The sequence below is a fragment of the Patiria miniata genome, unplaced genomic scaffold (genome assembly GCF_015706575.1).
Source record: "Patiria miniata isolate m_02_andy unplaced genomic scaffold, ASM1570657v1 HiC_scaffold_3, whole genome shotgun sequence".
NCBI classification, from domain to species: Eukaryota; Metazoa; Echinodermata; class Asteroidea; order Valvatida; family Asterinidae; genus Patiria; species Patiria miniata.
This window is the reverse complement of record NW_024037069.1, coordinates 7,403,025-7,419,471: the sequence shown is the minus strand read 5'-3', so window position 1 is coordinate 7,419,471 and position 16,447 is coordinate 7,403,025. Positions and strand designations below refer to the sequence as shown.

Here is a 16,447-nt window from a genome sequence, read left to right as displayed (position 1 = left end):
AAATGTTAATTTTTCCCCTCACAATTTCTAATTCACAATGTAGTCAACAGCGGAGTGTGTGCCATGTTGTGGAACATTGTAAAATATTAAAAGTGTACATAATTGTAAAATCTTAAAAGTAAAGTTCCAGAGTGGATGAGGATTTGCTCAACCTTCTATTTTAACGTCACGTATTACGTTATGTTTCAGTGTCAACTGCATAACGAGAGCAGAAAGTGAAGGAGCCGAGTTGGTTACTTTGACAGTCACGGGTGCAGATGGTACAATGCAACACAGCTCAGGAACGGTCAACTTTAACTTCAGAGTAAGTCACGTCCTGCACGGACTCGTTTACACTGACTCAGCCACTGAGGTAGCCTACCTGCTTGGAAAAGGAACAAGCGTCCAAGGAAATGTTTTTACACTGTTGTGGAAATAAGCACGGAATGTATGATCACGAATGAGGTCTGTTCACGAATGTTCTTGTCTTAGCAGTTCGGCACCGCATTATGTCAGCTGGAGCAATAATTAGATATATTATAGCTGAATTAGTTGATAATTACACACCAAATATTTTATGTTTTGGTTGAGGATATTTGGGAAAATCCAAGGCATTTAAGTGAATTTCCTAAACGTAGGTCAAGTTTACTATTGAAATGTCAAAACATTTTATAAACAATGATACTCGAGGATTCGATGCACGAATAACTAGCAAATACTTATTCCAACTGTAACAATAATATAATTGGTGTGGAAAAATGTTTGATAGACAAACACAGTTCTTGGAATTTTTTCACATAATGATTTTCGTTAACAGAACCCAAAGATTACAGATTTCCAACCCAGTCTCGGCCCAGAAGCCGGTGGGACGATAGTTAGTGTGAATGGAGCGGCCCTCAACACTGGACGCAATATTGAAGCGTTCATCGGCGACAATCCTTGCCACATAACAGGGTATTATGTCTCTTTCGTTACACATCATTTTCCAAATTGTTGCGGATACGGCAAGAATCGGAGCATTGTCTAACTCCCACCTCTGGTTTATGTCCAGAATATTAATTCAAGCTTTGATTAGAAACAATCAGCATTCTTGTGTATGATATTTTATTATATATACAAATCTACTTTATCCTGTTCTGTAGAATTGCTCTAAGTTCCACCAATATTTACCTTGAGACATTGCTACATCTATTCAGTGTAAAGGAGTATCATACACAAATTGTTGCACATACGGCAAATATCAAAGTATTGTCTAGTTTTTCCCCAGGATTAACTCTTGAATGATATTAATTGTAACATTCGTTCGAAACAATACCACTTTTTGGTTGAATAGTTATTACTTCAGGAAAAAGAGGGATCTCGCCAACATCGCTTTTATCAGTGACTCCAAACAATTGTTTGTATTTTAACAAGTTTCATTTCTTTGAATTTATTAGAAAATCTTATTCCCTATTCATGACACTGTGTATTCCGCAAAATGGATATTCTTTGGTGCTGATTTTTATTTCATGTTATTTTTGTAATGGTCAACATTAAGAAATATCATTTTAATTGTTTTTTTTTCAGGATGTTATTAAAAAATTGACTTTCCTAAAGAAACTCCATATATCTTGGAAACATTCCATACAGTGACAAGAACTATTATTCACTTAGATGAATCTCACTTTCACATTTCTTCAAAAACAAACTTACAATGGATTTTAGTAAACATGGCTTGTCTCAAGTAATTGTTTTTCTTTCCCAAATTACTCAGCCAACCAGTGGAGTCCATGCTAGAATGCACAACTACTGCTGGCCAAGTTGGATATCAAGGTGTTGTGAAACTCTCCTTCGATGGAGCCATGAGAACCTCATCAGATATGTACACGTACGCTGAGAATCCTACCGTTACTAAGGTGTCTCCTCTGAAAAGCATCGTTTCGTGAGTCTACATGATTTTTCCGCCTTCATCTATTGTACCATGATGGGCTATTTTGTATAGCTTTTTGGTATAGCTTTGTTGGTATATACTTCAATTTGTATCGACCACATTATTTCTACCTAATTTGTATTACAGCCTGTATTGTCCAATGAAAATGTCTGTGTTTTAAATATTTTTAAACACAAACAACAAAATGAAGGTAAAAAAGGGAATTTTGGTCCTGGTATTAGTGAAATGTTATGTTTCTGTTGTTAGATACGCGATACGCTGTCAAGTAGCAAGCTTGCAGCCAAGTTTATGCATGGCTGTTTTCAGAAGCGAACTAATACAAATCTTTATAACTGAAGACTGCTGTTATTTGAATGAACAGTGAAATGTTATAGCTGATTCTAAGCTTTAAATTGTCATATGCTGAAAGTTTCTGAAGGTGAACACGTGCGTGCATTTCTTAATTGTTTAAATTGATGTTACACCAGCCAATATCTTTCAGTGTAGAATGTATTTCCAGTATTTGTTATCGGTGTTTTAATTGTCAGGGGTGGTCGAAATTTGACGGTTACTGGGACTTTTCTAACCACAAGTAGAAACCGTCAAATCGTTGTCACTAATGGAAACGGTAATCGTAAAGTGGAGGTGAGAAATGTGTTTTGATCTCTGTATAAATGACTTTATATCTGCCCTATCCCTGCTCAACCTCCCCTTTACCTCCGATCTCTATCTACTTGCTCCACTATTGCAACATATATAATTAGGAAGCTTTTTAAATCCTTATTATTTTTATTTTGTTCAGTTACCGCGAACGACCACTTTTAATGTGAAAATGGCAATAATTGTACTATGTAAAGTGTGACAGCCATTACATCATGAAACACTCACATTTCTGTTTTGAAGTAGAAACAAAGAGAGGTGCCATATTGTCAACCAGGGCTAATGCTGACCAGAATTGTCAACTGATGACGTCTTTATTTTGCAGGAATGTGAAGTTAAATCTGCAACAGAGATGTTGTGCTTGTCTCCTAACATAACAGACTTTGTCAGAGATCCATGAAACATTTGGCTTCATCATGGATGGGGTCACTCAACTGTTGGCATGGTCTGAGGATAACGATGTCCACCTGGAGTACTTTGAGGATCCAGTGATCCTAAAAAGGAAACTTTTTAAAACTTCTAGTAGAAGTAGAAACAAAGAGAGGTGCCATTGTCAACCGGAGCTAATACTGAACAGAATTGTCATCTGACTGATGTGGGTCTTTATTTTGCAGGAATGTCAAGGTGAATCTGCAACAGAGATGCGGTGCCCATCCCCTAACATAAGAGACCTCGACATAAGCAATGAAAACTTGACCTTTGGCTTCATCATGGATGGGGTCACTCAACTGTTGACATGGTTTCAGGATAACGATGTCGACTTGGAGTACCTTGAGGATCCAGTGTATAACAAATTTGAAGATGGTATGAAGGACAAGGAAGGAGAAACCTTAAAAATCACGGTTGGTATGCGTGTCTTATTCTTTGTGCCTATCCTTTTCATTGTTGTGTTCTTTTCTATCTGTAGATATGGGGCCTGTCGGTAAAACTGCACGAAGCACACTTATACAGTGCATTGCATGTCACCTCTCATATGGACTCAAGATAAATTTAAGTTGATATCTCTTCCTTCTGAATCAAGTGGATCTTCCAAAAATACAGTAGGCCTATCTTGGTAACTTTTGCTAAGTTACAAAACTTCATAAGCTCAGATCAGTCATTGCAAGCGCAAATCTAGATGTGATGTGAAATAACAGTTAAGGTTTTTTTTTTTTTTTTTTTTTTTACATCGGTCCCCATACGGATATATGTATAGGGGTACATGAACATGAGAAGAAAAAGAAGAAAGTCTTACGTGTGATACAGGTTATAACCTTTTTTTTAGAAATAAAACATTTGTCACAACCGAAATGATTAAATCTGTCCAAAATATACCAATCCAGATACCTCTTATTTTCCTTTTAAAATCAATTGAACTTGAACTACCTGTGGATGCTTTAACAGGGCGAGCGGATTGACAGCGCCATCACAGAGGGAGAAATCATCGTGACGATCGGAGTAGAGAGCTGTCCCATTAGCCTGTTCACTGGGACAACACTCGTATGTGAATTGCCCGATGAGGCACCAACAGCCGGTGACTACATGGGAGAAGATACTGGGAAAGGTCTGCCTGTTGTATGGGTAAGTTAGGGGCGGATCCATGTATGAATGTGTGGGTAGCTGTCAAGTGCTCTTTTCTTGCAAGATTTTTCCTTCTTTTGCGGCCCGGGGGGGGAAGCTTATCCGTTTCCTTTTCATTGTTGTGAGTACAAAATGGCAGGTAATTTTTAATTGTGCTAATTTTAATTGTGCTAATTTGATATTGTCCTTAAAAAATCTCAAAGAAATGAAGTTTTTCTGCATTTTTTCCAATACATTTTAAGTACAACTTTGTACATGTAATGTTCTTTCTCAGGTTGTGTTCAATTGTTTCGACATTATGAATGGATAACCAATTAAAAAAAATTGAATCATATTAATATACCTTATAGCATGGCAGAATTTTATAATAATTATGCGGTCATTACATTCCCGAAATCTGAAGAGAAGACCGCCTGGCTGTAAAATGACCAAGAAAACCGGCTCATCTAGGATTGAATATTATTAAGGTTTATACATTGTTCCTCAGATTGTGTGAACATCAGTTTACTCAATCCGAAAGCAACAACATCACCCAATTTCAATCAGTTCTCCCCAAACCGTAATTACTCTATACTTTTCCATCACTGTTGATTGTTTCTTCAAAAGTAATTTTTATAACGTTGACATTAACTAGTTGGTTAAGTCCATGTCATTTGTTGAAAAGTTTATCATTTCATTTTGCGTTATTCCATAGGTTCGTCACAATAATTTAAAATGCAAGTTGGGCTACTTGGTCTATCCCACGGTGCCACTTGTCGCTATACTTGTACCGAGTTTGACCATCCTACTCTCCATGGCGATACTTCTCCCTGCTACCTTCATGTACTGCAGACAATTGCGAAGGAAGCGCACCCACGACCGAAGACTGTTGGGCAGGATAATGGCGATTCATCTCGGTAAGTGCTGGTGGCAAGAGGTGACTTGAGTTAACTCCTGAATGCCAAAAAAGGTGCACAAAACTGCGGCAAAGGGATAATCTCACTCTACCTAGGAATGTGCTCTTAAAATCACTCGATCTCAAGATAGCGAAATGGTAAATATCCTGAAACCCTTAAAAACTTAATATCCATTTATTCTGGCTACTTATCAATTCTTTATTTTCAAACATAATTATGATAGTTTAGAAAAAAAAATAAACAGGACGTAGCTGCACATCTCCATATTAAATTATGATCTACTTCTAAAAAAAAAATCATCTCAAGATGGCTGCTAACGGGCAGCCGGTTTTGATGGTAAAATACATGGCAAAAGAATTCCAATGGCAACCTCCTCAATTGACTGTAAATTGTAAATTCGTGGACAGAATGAAACAAATTCCTCCTCAACAAAAATAAATATAGAACTCTTTTGTCAAGATGGTGCTTGTCATTTCAGACAACACGTGAATCTTGTGTAGCATGCAAAGGTTGTTTTGTCTGTTGATTTGTAAGCCTGAACGCGCTCGTAAACTTACCACTATATTACGTTATTTACTGTTAATGCGACATTGTATCTCTTTTCTTCAGAAATTGACTCCCATGTCAAAAGACGCAGGAGGTATAGATCCCAGAAACAGTCGGAATCTGCTCAGCGAAAACACAAGCGCATTGTCCTGAGCAAGAAGGTCAGCTTCGTTCCCGACGACATTCATATCGACTTCAGCCAACTGGAATTGGGAGAAACTCTCGGACGAGGTAGTGACTTTGTACGAGGAAACAATGAACGTTTCATGAGTTCCAAGTGTTAGCTGTTATTTTACCTGAGAAGGAGAGGCCTACATAAAGTACAGGGGCTATGTGTGCAAACTGTTATTGAAACGCATTTTCACGTTTCGACCTTTAGGAGATTATTTAGACTCAGTCGCTCGGTCTGTCAGTAAGTCGGTAGGTCGGTAGGTCGGTTGGTCTGCCATCTGGCTAGTTCTTCGGTACCAGCAAAAGATAATCAGTATAGATGAGTATAATACACTTGACCAAATTTTACAGGTGCATTTGGACGTGTACTGAAAGCTGTTCTACACGACACGTCAGGGGAAGATCAGATTGTGGCAGTGAAGACAGTGCAAGGTTGGTGATGAGAATGTCGGCCATTTGTAAGAGATGTTTGCACTGACAGTGTAGATTCGAAACGGAGCATTGAAAAGTTGTTCCTCGGTTAAAAAAGGGCCCATTTCAAAATGGTATGCATTTTAGTCTTGAGTATACTTGTTGCTGATTAGATTTGCAGAAGGGGTGTTGGATGACCTTATTCCGAGAAAGAGGAACTTCTAACAACATTAATCAATGTGCGTCTTGAATGAAAGAAGCGAAAGAGTCTTTTAATTAAAAAATTGCGAATTGTGGGTTGTAAAATGTTAGATGAGACTTGAGGCATTGCAGGTGGACATGATCAATGAATGGGAGGTTTGCGGTAACACCATGTGAACGATATCTTTTTGTGAGTTGTGTATGAGAAGAACCATCGGTTTATTTCGACGTTTCGAACAGTATGCTCTATCTGTCGTCAGGAGACACTTGTAAAATGTTCTTGAACTGAAATGAATTACATTGTTCTCCGGTGTCACTGGGTTATTACATTGGCTTACAGGCGTCCTCGAAATCTACGGGACTTGATTGTTCGAGCTGAAGTCCCTTCCTTAGATGCATCCCCTCCCACCCAGCATGGTACTTTCAAGTGCAGTTCCAGATGTGTTGTCTGCCAGATTCATATCCAGGAGTCTGACTCCTTTTCTGGCCACTCTTCTGTCACTACCCATAGAACCATTGGTAACATCACTTGTAACACCTCTAATGTCATATATCTCATTTCTTGCAGGGTCTGTGGAGTGCAGTATGTAGGTGAGACTAAGAATACGCTCAAGAAGCGTTTCTATGCCCACCGGTCAACGGTCAACACCAAGAAACTAGACACCCCTGTTGGTCATCACTTCAACCTGCCTAACCACTCCATTTCTGATATGATTTTGCAGGGCATTGAATCTCTTGGCCATCGCAAGGACTCAGTTCGCCTCAGCAGAGAGAAAGTGTGGATGAATCGTCTTCGAACTATTCAACCACATGGTCTCAACATCCAACTTGGAAATGATTAATCCTTTTCTTCCTCCATTGTCTTCTGTTACAGATAATCCATCTGGTCTTCCTTGTTTGTGTTTACCCATCTTCCCCCATCTTTCATCCCTTTCCACCTCAATACTGTCCCCCCCCCCACATCATCCCTTCACTCTCACACTCTTTTGTCCGTTCCCACTCCCTGTGACCTTTGATCCTTCCCCTTTCTGGTCCCTCCCCTGTTTACACAAGACCCCCTGTGGTTTGCCATCTCCCTTTGTTTCTTTGTTCTCTCATCCACCCTCCCCTGCATCTTTCCACACCTTTCACACCTAATCCTCCTTTTGTGTTTCTTCTTTCAGCCCTGCATGTTTGTGTGCACCCCCATGTAAATGTATGTACCTTTGTCATTTCTGTTTTAGCCTCTGAAGAAGAACTTGCTAAGTTCGCAACGTCAGGCCACATTAATTTTATGATGAAAATAAGTTAAAAAAATACATATTCCTGTTTTTGTGTACTAGCTTGGCCACATTTTAGCTGGGCGTGCCAGTTATCACATATAAATGCCTTAATTTTGCTTCTACAAATGTATATAGACACCTCGGACACGAAAAATGTGGTGAAGTTCCTGGAGGAAAGCCTGATCATGAAAACCTTCGACCATATCAACGTGCTGGGGCTTCTGGGGTTGACCTTTGACGCTGACAAAAAACCCTTGATGGTGATACCCTTCATGGCAAACGGTGACCTCAAGACATATCTGGTCAAGAAGAAACAGGTATGTAGTCAAGAGTGATCAATGTCGATAATAAGTGGTGGAAGGTTTGATAAAAGAATTGGTAATGAGTGGCATGCGTTTGGAACTCACTTAATGGTGATTTTGGTAGATGTTGTTACGTTTAATAATTAATAGTTCACTCACGAGATTTATTAAACAAAATGCTGTCCCATTTAGTAAACAGTATGTCATGTGTTTTGTTCTGAGTGTGGTATTTATTTATTCATTGGAGGTTTTTACTTTTAATTTAGACCTTGGCGACATCTCTGCTGATGAGGTTTGCCTCACATGCTGCACTCGGTATGAGTTACTTGGCTCAGCACAAGTTTGTCCACAGAGATCTTGCGGCCAGAAATTGCATGTAAGTGTATGCTCTCTTCTATATCATCTGGGGCTTTTACACATGTCTTTATATGTGTGTTTGAGTAAAGCAAAATGAATGATACGAGAAATCGGTCAGCTGTTTCATCAAAAATAATTTTAATGCACCAGAGATACCAAGGGTCATGCATTCATTGAATTAACTCCAGAGTTCGAATTAATGGTATTGCAATTCTTAAATGATGTGACCTCAAAGTAAGATCAACGTTTAACAACCTCATTAGGGTGGATAGTGATCTTCTGGTGAAGATAGCTGATTTTGGACTGTCCCGTGACATGCACGAATCGGATTACTACACAAGCGGCGATGTTCAGGCTAAGCTGCCTATCAGATGGCTGGCTCCCGAGTCCATGGAACGTCGAGTGTACAACGCCAGGACTGACGTGGTATGCAATTAAATCCATCTTTGATTGGAATGTTAGGTGATGTTTAGATAAAGATCTGAAGGGAAAGAAAGTGGCGCACATCTCTTTGCGTTGTGTGGAACTATCCATCAAAGAGAAACTACATGAACTTCGATGTCCGGTCATGAAACGTCAATTTATTGATCATTTACATCGGATATGTTTTCAAGGCGCCCGACCATCATCTGGAGTATTTCGTCTTAAGACGCCCATCTCGAACTGATTTCTAAGTTAACTTACTTATGAACGTTGTCTTTTCCATTTGACACAAGATCTCATTAAACAGTTCAATAAAGACTCAAATACAAATGTATAGTTCCGTCAATCTTCGTTAATCTTGGCTTCCCTTTCCAGCTAGCTCATGTAAAGTGTTCGGTAGCTCAATTGAACAGGCATCATAAGAATGGTCTCTTACATTGAAAAATATTTGTCTTCTTTGGTTTTCTACAGTGGTCATACGGTGTGCTCCTGTGGGAGATTTTCAGTAAGGGTGCAAGACCGTATCCAGGAATACCCCTCCAAGATGTGTATATTTTCTTGAAGAGTGGTCAACGCATGGATGCTCCCAAGAACTGCCCGTCAGAAATGTATGTTCAAACAGCGGTCACCATTACCTTTAAATAATAACACATATAATGTCGTTTTAACTTCTGTAAAGGTATGCACGATTCTATTATATTTTAGTCAATTTTTTCTGAAGGTGAAGGGATCTTAATGCATCTTTTTTACTCTCAAAGGTTTTACATAATTGACAGTAGGTATAACACTCTCTAGTTGTGAGAAACAGTGTAGAGTATTTTGTTTGGGGTTTCAAATGAAAAAAGGGAAACTCAATTCTCAAACATTTTTCTCAAAAATGTAGGGTCAATGTGCTTGAGTAATCAGTAATAATGGAAAGTGTATTGTCAGGGGTTTCAAGTAAAAGTGCAAACACAATTTGATATACGATCAAGCATGCAGCATCTAATGATTTTTGTTACATTTGCTGACTGATACAGCTACGGCATAATGGTACGTTGCTGGCAGGACAACCCCAAGTCACGTTGCACCTTCGTCCAAGTTGCCAACGAGCTGGAAGAACTGTTGGAGGGAGACAATGACTACGTAGCAGCTCCTAGTGCGGGTGTGTTTGGTAAGCGACCCATCAAACATCGCAAAGAACCTGGTGTCACAGACGACAGTTTTCTGGTCCCGATGCAGCAGGAGACCGCCTTTGGTGCTGACGGCCCGTGTAGTGACGGAGAAACCAGCGGGAGCCATGCGACCGCCGCCCATGATCCCTTGGATTATGTCAATAAAATTGTCATTAGATAAGTGACGTGCAAATTCCCAGATAAGAAGTATCCGAAAAGAAAATGGTTTAAAGAAAAAAGTCTGTTTCAAGTGGCCAATATATTAAAATCTTTACTTATCAAGAAGGATCTATAGGACACACTCCTTGCTCACTTTCATTCCTAAGAAAAAAGATTTGACCTTTCTAGGTTATCTTCCGTGTATTGGAATGAAATCGTTTACAATATATAGAAGGTGGCAGGCTAAACTAATAGCTAAAACATGGCTTTTAAGCGTCTTAAACCAGTGCCAAATGCCTTTTTTTCTTCTGCGATTGACATTGTTGTTTATGGACATTGGTATTTTAATCTGAGGTATTACTGTTGTTCACCATCATTGAATGAAACGTTCACAGATACGTAATTTGTATTACTTCATAATATTCTGATTTCCCGCAAATGAGTGCAAGATTGTTTTTAAAGATAAAAATGTTCGAATTTTATAATAATACTTGAACCGTTTATTCTAAAATACACAGTGATTTTCCAGTATTGTATTATATAACCATTAGCTTCGTAAAGTACATTCCTGTACAAACAGTAAAATAATAATAAGCCATACAATGTTTATTTGCAATTGATAACTTGCCGACTGGGAAATGTCCTTACAGATTCCTGCAAGTTGCACAAAACATTTATATAAAAACGGGTGAAGTTATCAATAAATTATCGACTGTCGGTATCGCTATAAAACTAAAAATTGGAGCAAACACTAATAGCAATGTTATTTTATTTAACGTATTGTACACAGTTGTTTTCAGCATTTAATTATTAAGTTAAATAGTGTATTACATAATTGACATAATTGTATATTTGGAACACCAGTAAAGACCTATATACTTAGACAGATGACACGTGCATATGCATTCTTCTGCGAAACAAATATGAAATGTAGCTCATTTCATTGAGGTGATATCTTGTTTACCTTTAAAAGTGTTTTAAAAAATGGTGAAAGGAGAGTGTTCTGTCGAAGGTTCCAAAAAAATAGCAATTTTGAAAAGAAGTTCTTTAAGCAAGGTAACGGAAGCTGCTCAATGGTTGCCAGTTAATGTAGAAAAACAAACTGACTTAAGAGGTTAACAAAATACCAGAATAAGTTGGTTAATACCTTCGAAAGATTTATTTTAAAAAGTTGCAGAGTTGGAGATCTAACAATGATTGTACATGTAGTTAGCACCGAGTGCTGTATAAATGCTCATACATGTATTCGATTTTCATTTGATTTGATTTAATCTTGCTTTTGGATCATGATTCATTCGATACAGATACATATTTAAGCACCTTTTTATTCAGATTATTAGCATTGCAATGGTATATTGCTAACTTATAGCCAACATTGAATTTCTGTTTAAAATGTTAAGACAAATCGGAGTTCAGATATGTTGAATCACATACATTTCACAGACAGATCGATTTATCCGATGACTTTCTTCTTATTGTTATAGTTTTGGGGAGCAGGGATGTTTGATTTGAATTATTTTATTTTAATCATTAATCTAAATCCTGGTTTAAATCAATACAAAAACGACTAAAATCGGCATTTTTAATTTGAATGCTCCATCTGCTTATATTCTATTACATAATTGACATTACTTGTTATATTTTCAATACATGTACATGCAGGCCTGCTAGCTGACTAAATATCTGTTCTAACGCAATCGCGTGTGCACAGGTTTTCGCTTTAGTAGAGACATTGATTGAGGGATATTCCATTGTCAACACAACTGTACCATTAGACTCTCATGAAAAAAAAATGGAATCCTTTTGAATTGGTATTTAGTGGAGATTCATATATTCCTACAAACTAGTCTGTGAAGACAGACGCCACGTGCATATATGCATTATTTTGCCAAATTAATATGCATTCTACCTTATGTAAATTGCTGCATTTACATAATTGCATCGTGTTTTTCATATGTGAAAGGAGAGGCATCTTCAAAAAAATAAGCTGTTTCAAAAAATAAACACACCTTTGTAAAAAAGTTCTTAATGTAAGGTAAGAAAAGCCGCTCACATATGTTGCCTCGATAATGCAGAAACACAACATGACTTAATTGCAACTTTTATATGCGATATATTCGATATAATTCTATACGCTTAGTTGACTACGTTTATCTGAATATAATATCATACTGCGCAATTTAGCATATTCAAGATTGTAAGTTGTATTTGTTGGCCCTACATGATTTTTGGTATAATGGTTACAGACATGAAAGTGATGTGAAAGCATGTCCTCACCATATTTGGGCAGGAGTGATACTATCCGGTTCGTAAGTGACTGCGTCATATACACGCGCGCGCCCCACTGATCACTAGCGCCCATTGGCTAAGAACTCCAGATGCACTTACTTTCGGTTCCATGTGTTCCAATGCCACACCATGTGCAGAAGCATGGTTAAGTTGAAATGACGTCACACTTACACACCGGATAAAGAGAAATGAAAAACACTGCAGTGTTTTGACTCAGTATTACAGAACTGTGAGTAAAGCATAGAATACAACTCACATCTTTGGAAAAGGCCAGCGCCAGTCTGATTTTCATGCAGTGTTAATTGGTTTGTACGACTAAGTTCATCCCACCGTAAACACCTGAAAATGCATCAAGTAATAGCAAACTACCCTATTATTGACTTTTGTATAATGAGATTGGGGAAAATCCGGGAGACTCAAATAAAATAGGTTGTAGTCACAACATTGATACCAAAGACAGCAAATGCAGGTGAAAACGAATCTAAACAATGCAACAACCAGATAAAACCGTCCAGGGGATATTGACCTGTAAACACCGCCGGTTGGCTCAGGATTATACACGAATACTTCCCAATGTATTTCAAGTATTACATTAGAAGTGTCGCTTGTATGATACTTCTAACGATGCAGGGGAACTGTAGCTAAGGTACTTTAAGGTTTGCAAGATGTACCTCATGCTCGCCTTCCTTCTCATCAGTGTTGAGACTGCATGGCAATGAAAGCGTTCCTCCTAGCAGCGGTGGATTGGAGTTTTTAACAAAGTGGGCGGGGCACTCAGAAAAGACGCCTCAGATTCCCTGTGGGATAAATTTGAAAACGGAGGATGACAAATATATTCGTTTGTATGCACGTTGACGTCTAGAATTGTTCATCAGTTTAAAAAATTGATTTGATGAGGATCCAATGTTTCTCGTCCTCTCTCCTGTCGCATATACAATGTTCGTTCAAATTCGATTCGATTCATTATCGAACAATATTTCAGATAAATCGTCAGAGTTTGACGAACTGACGAACCTGTCCAGAACCGATCTTACAAACAATTTAGTATTGTTAAATATTCTAACATATTTATGATTGTTTCATGATAATCTGCCAAAAATTAAGACAAATACATTCGCCGTTTGTTAAAGAGGTTGTGGAATGCTCGAAGACATTTCCGTCATTTTTCGTGTATATGTAGCCTAAAGTGTCATGAAATAAAAACGACTATTGTTTCTGTCATAAAATGAGTACAAAAGGTACTTTTGAGAGCTGTTTTTCAAGTCAACCTCTTTAACTACGCTATAGTTACACAAAATGGCGAGTATGTGGATACTCGTTTTTGTGTGCTTTTGATTAAGTGACGTATCCCGATTCCTTATCAGTTCTAGAACACAATATTTTAAAAAGACTTGACCAAAATCCAAGGTTATATCTGAAAAAGGAGGATGTCTTTCCAGCCTGCGCTCTCTGCTAGTCATGCGCACAATAATAACGCCATACACCGTGTCGCACCGTCTGCTAATTACAAGCTGGAGTATTTTGCAGTCAGACCTAACTAGACTAACTACACGTTTAAATAAGTGTGAGACGGAAATTTATCAGGACACAAAAGTGAGTAAAATCCATGAAAATGACATGTGAAACAAAACAATCTACCATTGCCAATTTGACCAGTTTTACCTGTGTATTAGTGATCAACCCTAACGTATGCACCAGGAAACTAAAGTCGGTTCCCATCGTGTAAAAGTACCTCTCAAGGTAGTAGTTCAACCAAACCTTTGTTAAACTTGACACCGTCTTTGTAGTGCTTCTATAATACAGTATATCAGTGATTACTTCAGCAGTTGAATACACGTATTGTTAATATCGCCAGTTTGCTCCCGGAAGCGATATTTATTTGCCCTGCAGTTGAATATGCGTAATGTTAATAGCGTGAGTTAACTTACGGAAACAACTTGCGGAAATTCGTAGCTGGAGTCGCTCCCATAATGATGACATACCTTAGCAATTATATTTGCTTCGAGCTTAACAACTGTGACTTCACCTGTACATAATAAGTCATTCGTTTGTATGCACGTTGACGTCTAGATTTGTTCATCAGTTAAAAGAAATGATTTGATGAGGATCCAATGTTTCTCGTCCTCTCTCCTGTCGCATATACAATGTTCGTTCAAATTCGATTAGATTCATTATCGAACAATATTTCAGATAAATCGTCAGAGTTTGACGAACTGACGAATCTGTCCATAACCGATCTTACAAACAATTTAGTATTGTTAAATATTCTAACATATTTATGATTGTCTTCAAAATGATCTGCTAACAATCAAGACAAATACATTCGCCGTTTGTTAACTACGCTACACAAAATGGCGAGTTTGTGGATACTCGTTTTTTTTTAGTGCTTTTGATTAAGTGACGTATCCCGATTCTTTATCAGTTCTAGAACACAATATTTTAAAAAGACTTGACCAAAATCCAAAGCTATATCTGAAAAAGGAGGATGCCTTTCCAGCCTGCGCTCTCTGCTAGTCATGCGCACAATAATAACGCCATACACCGTGTTGCACTGTCTGCTAATTACAAGCTGGAGTATTTTGCAGTCAGACCTAACTAGACTAACTACACGTTTGAATAAGCGTGAGACGGAAATTTATAAGTACAAAAAAATGTGTAACTTCCATGCAAATGACATGTAAAACAAAACAATCTATCATTGCCAATTTGACCAGTATCACCTGTGGATGGGATGAACCCTATAACGTATGCACCAGGAAACTAAAGTCGGTTCCCATCGTTTCAAAGAACCTCTCAGGGAAGTAGTTCAACCAAACCTTTGTTAAACTTGACACCGTCTTTGTAGTGCTTCTGTAATACAGTCAGTGTTTACTTCATCGAAACCAATGTAGATAGTATTTGCCCTGCAGTTGAATATGTTAATAGCGTCAGTTTACTCACGGAAACGACTTGTGGTAATTCGTAGCTGGAGTCACTCCCATCATGATGACATACCTTAGCAATTATATATGCTTCGAGCTAAACAACCGTGACTTCACCTGTACATAATAAGTCATGTTTTGTAGAATTGTACACTCCGATAGACTTCTCTTTCTACTGCATGTGGAGTTGAACATTATGGGTTTTGCGAGTGTAGGCTCAGCCGTTCATTACGGACACTCCTCTGTTAGCTGTCTCCAGTTATTCCTACACACCTCTTGTCAGTCGGGTAGACAACTCGATCCTTAGCTTCGTGATATATCCAGACATGCTGGGTTTATTGCCAGAAAACGTTTTTGCTATCTCGTAATGCTGGCATTATAAAAACAACAGAACCGGAGCATAACTGAAAACTAGACAGAGAGGTTATTGCGTGTCATGACGTGTCATGATGCAATACTGAATTTCTATGGTTCCATAAGTTGTTTTACGGAAATTTAACGAAGAGAAAGATTAGGACTACACTCTCTTTATAAAGGAATTGTATTCGGATATAAATGGAAAACAGTACAAGTTTACCTGACATTTAAATTTATCAAAGTAAAACAGAACATTCTTCGAAATAATAGTCAACAATAAAAGGGAAAATTCACTGTAAATTGGATTTGTTTTCGTCACAACTAGATTTCTTGTCAGTCTCAAGAACTATAGAAACCAGTCAGTAATTTAAAAAAAAAATATTTTGTTCATCACAGTAACAACTTACACTGAGTGTACCGTCAACTGAGCGAGTTCACCAACCGTTCAGGGAACTGTTAAAAAGACCTGAGTTTCAACACCCGGAAACGAAACCCAAAAATTTGAACCAGGCCTATGTAGAAACTCAGCTACGGCAACTTAACAAATGATGATCGTTGGCCCATGAAGAAACCTTTCTATTTTGTTTTCCTATCAATATGTATACAGTACTGCACTGCGTACCCTATCGACATTATATTTTTGCCACTCTACGTGTGTTCATGTTGCTGTGGCTATGGGCTGAGTGGTAGAGTGATCATTTAACAAACATGAAGAACTTTCATTGGAGTACCGACCCCAGCATCAGTCACTCAACTTTTGCTCTTTAGACTAAGCAGAGGGATCCTGAGGAGAATCACCTCGCACTCCTGAGACAGCCTAAACTATATCTACAACTAACTGCTCTGCGTCTAGCCAATTAGCACGGTTACTTGTGGAGGTTAACGCAATG

At 38.2% G+C, this 16,447-nt stretch overlaps 1 protein-coding gene across 1 annotated transcript; it reads left to right on the top strand.

Moving 5' to 3' along the window:
• Nucleotides 1-265: 265 nt before the first annotated feature.
• Nucleotides 266-10,012, top strand: LOC119738585 (hepatocyte growth factor receptor-like). The gene is made up of 14 exons (XM_038213492.1): nucleotides 266-304; nucleotides 797-933; nucleotides 1,733-1,900; nucleotides 2,437-2,533; nucleotides 3,163-3,390; nucleotides 3,932-4,108; nucleotides 4,803-5,004; nucleotides 5,614-5,781; nucleotides 6,073-6,153; nucleotides 7,731-7,912; nucleotides 8,164-8,273; nucleotides 8,518-8,680; nucleotides 9,149-9,285; nucleotides 9,697-10,012. The coding sequence occupies exons 1-14, from the start codon at nucleotides 266-268 to the stop codon at nucleotides 10,010-10,012; spliced, it is 2,205 nt and encodes a 734-aa protein (XP_038069420.1).
• The last annotated feature ends 6,435 nt before the right edge of the window (nucleotides 10,013-16,447 follow it).

Excerpts from the sequence above, each read along its gene's own strand:
- LOC119738585 (XM_038213492.1), top strand. The coding sequence starts at position 266 with ATGCAACACAGCTCAGGAACGGTCAACTTTAACTTCAGA. Across the intron at positions 2,534-3,162 it reads ACGGTAATCGTAAAGTGGAG|GAATGTCAAGGTGAATCTGC; the intron begins GTGAGAAATGTG and ends TTTATTTTGCAG. Across the intron at positions 8,681-9,148 it reads ACAACGCCAGGACTGACGTG|TGGTCATACGGTGTGCTCCT; the intron begins GTATGCAATTAA and ends GGTTTTCTACAG.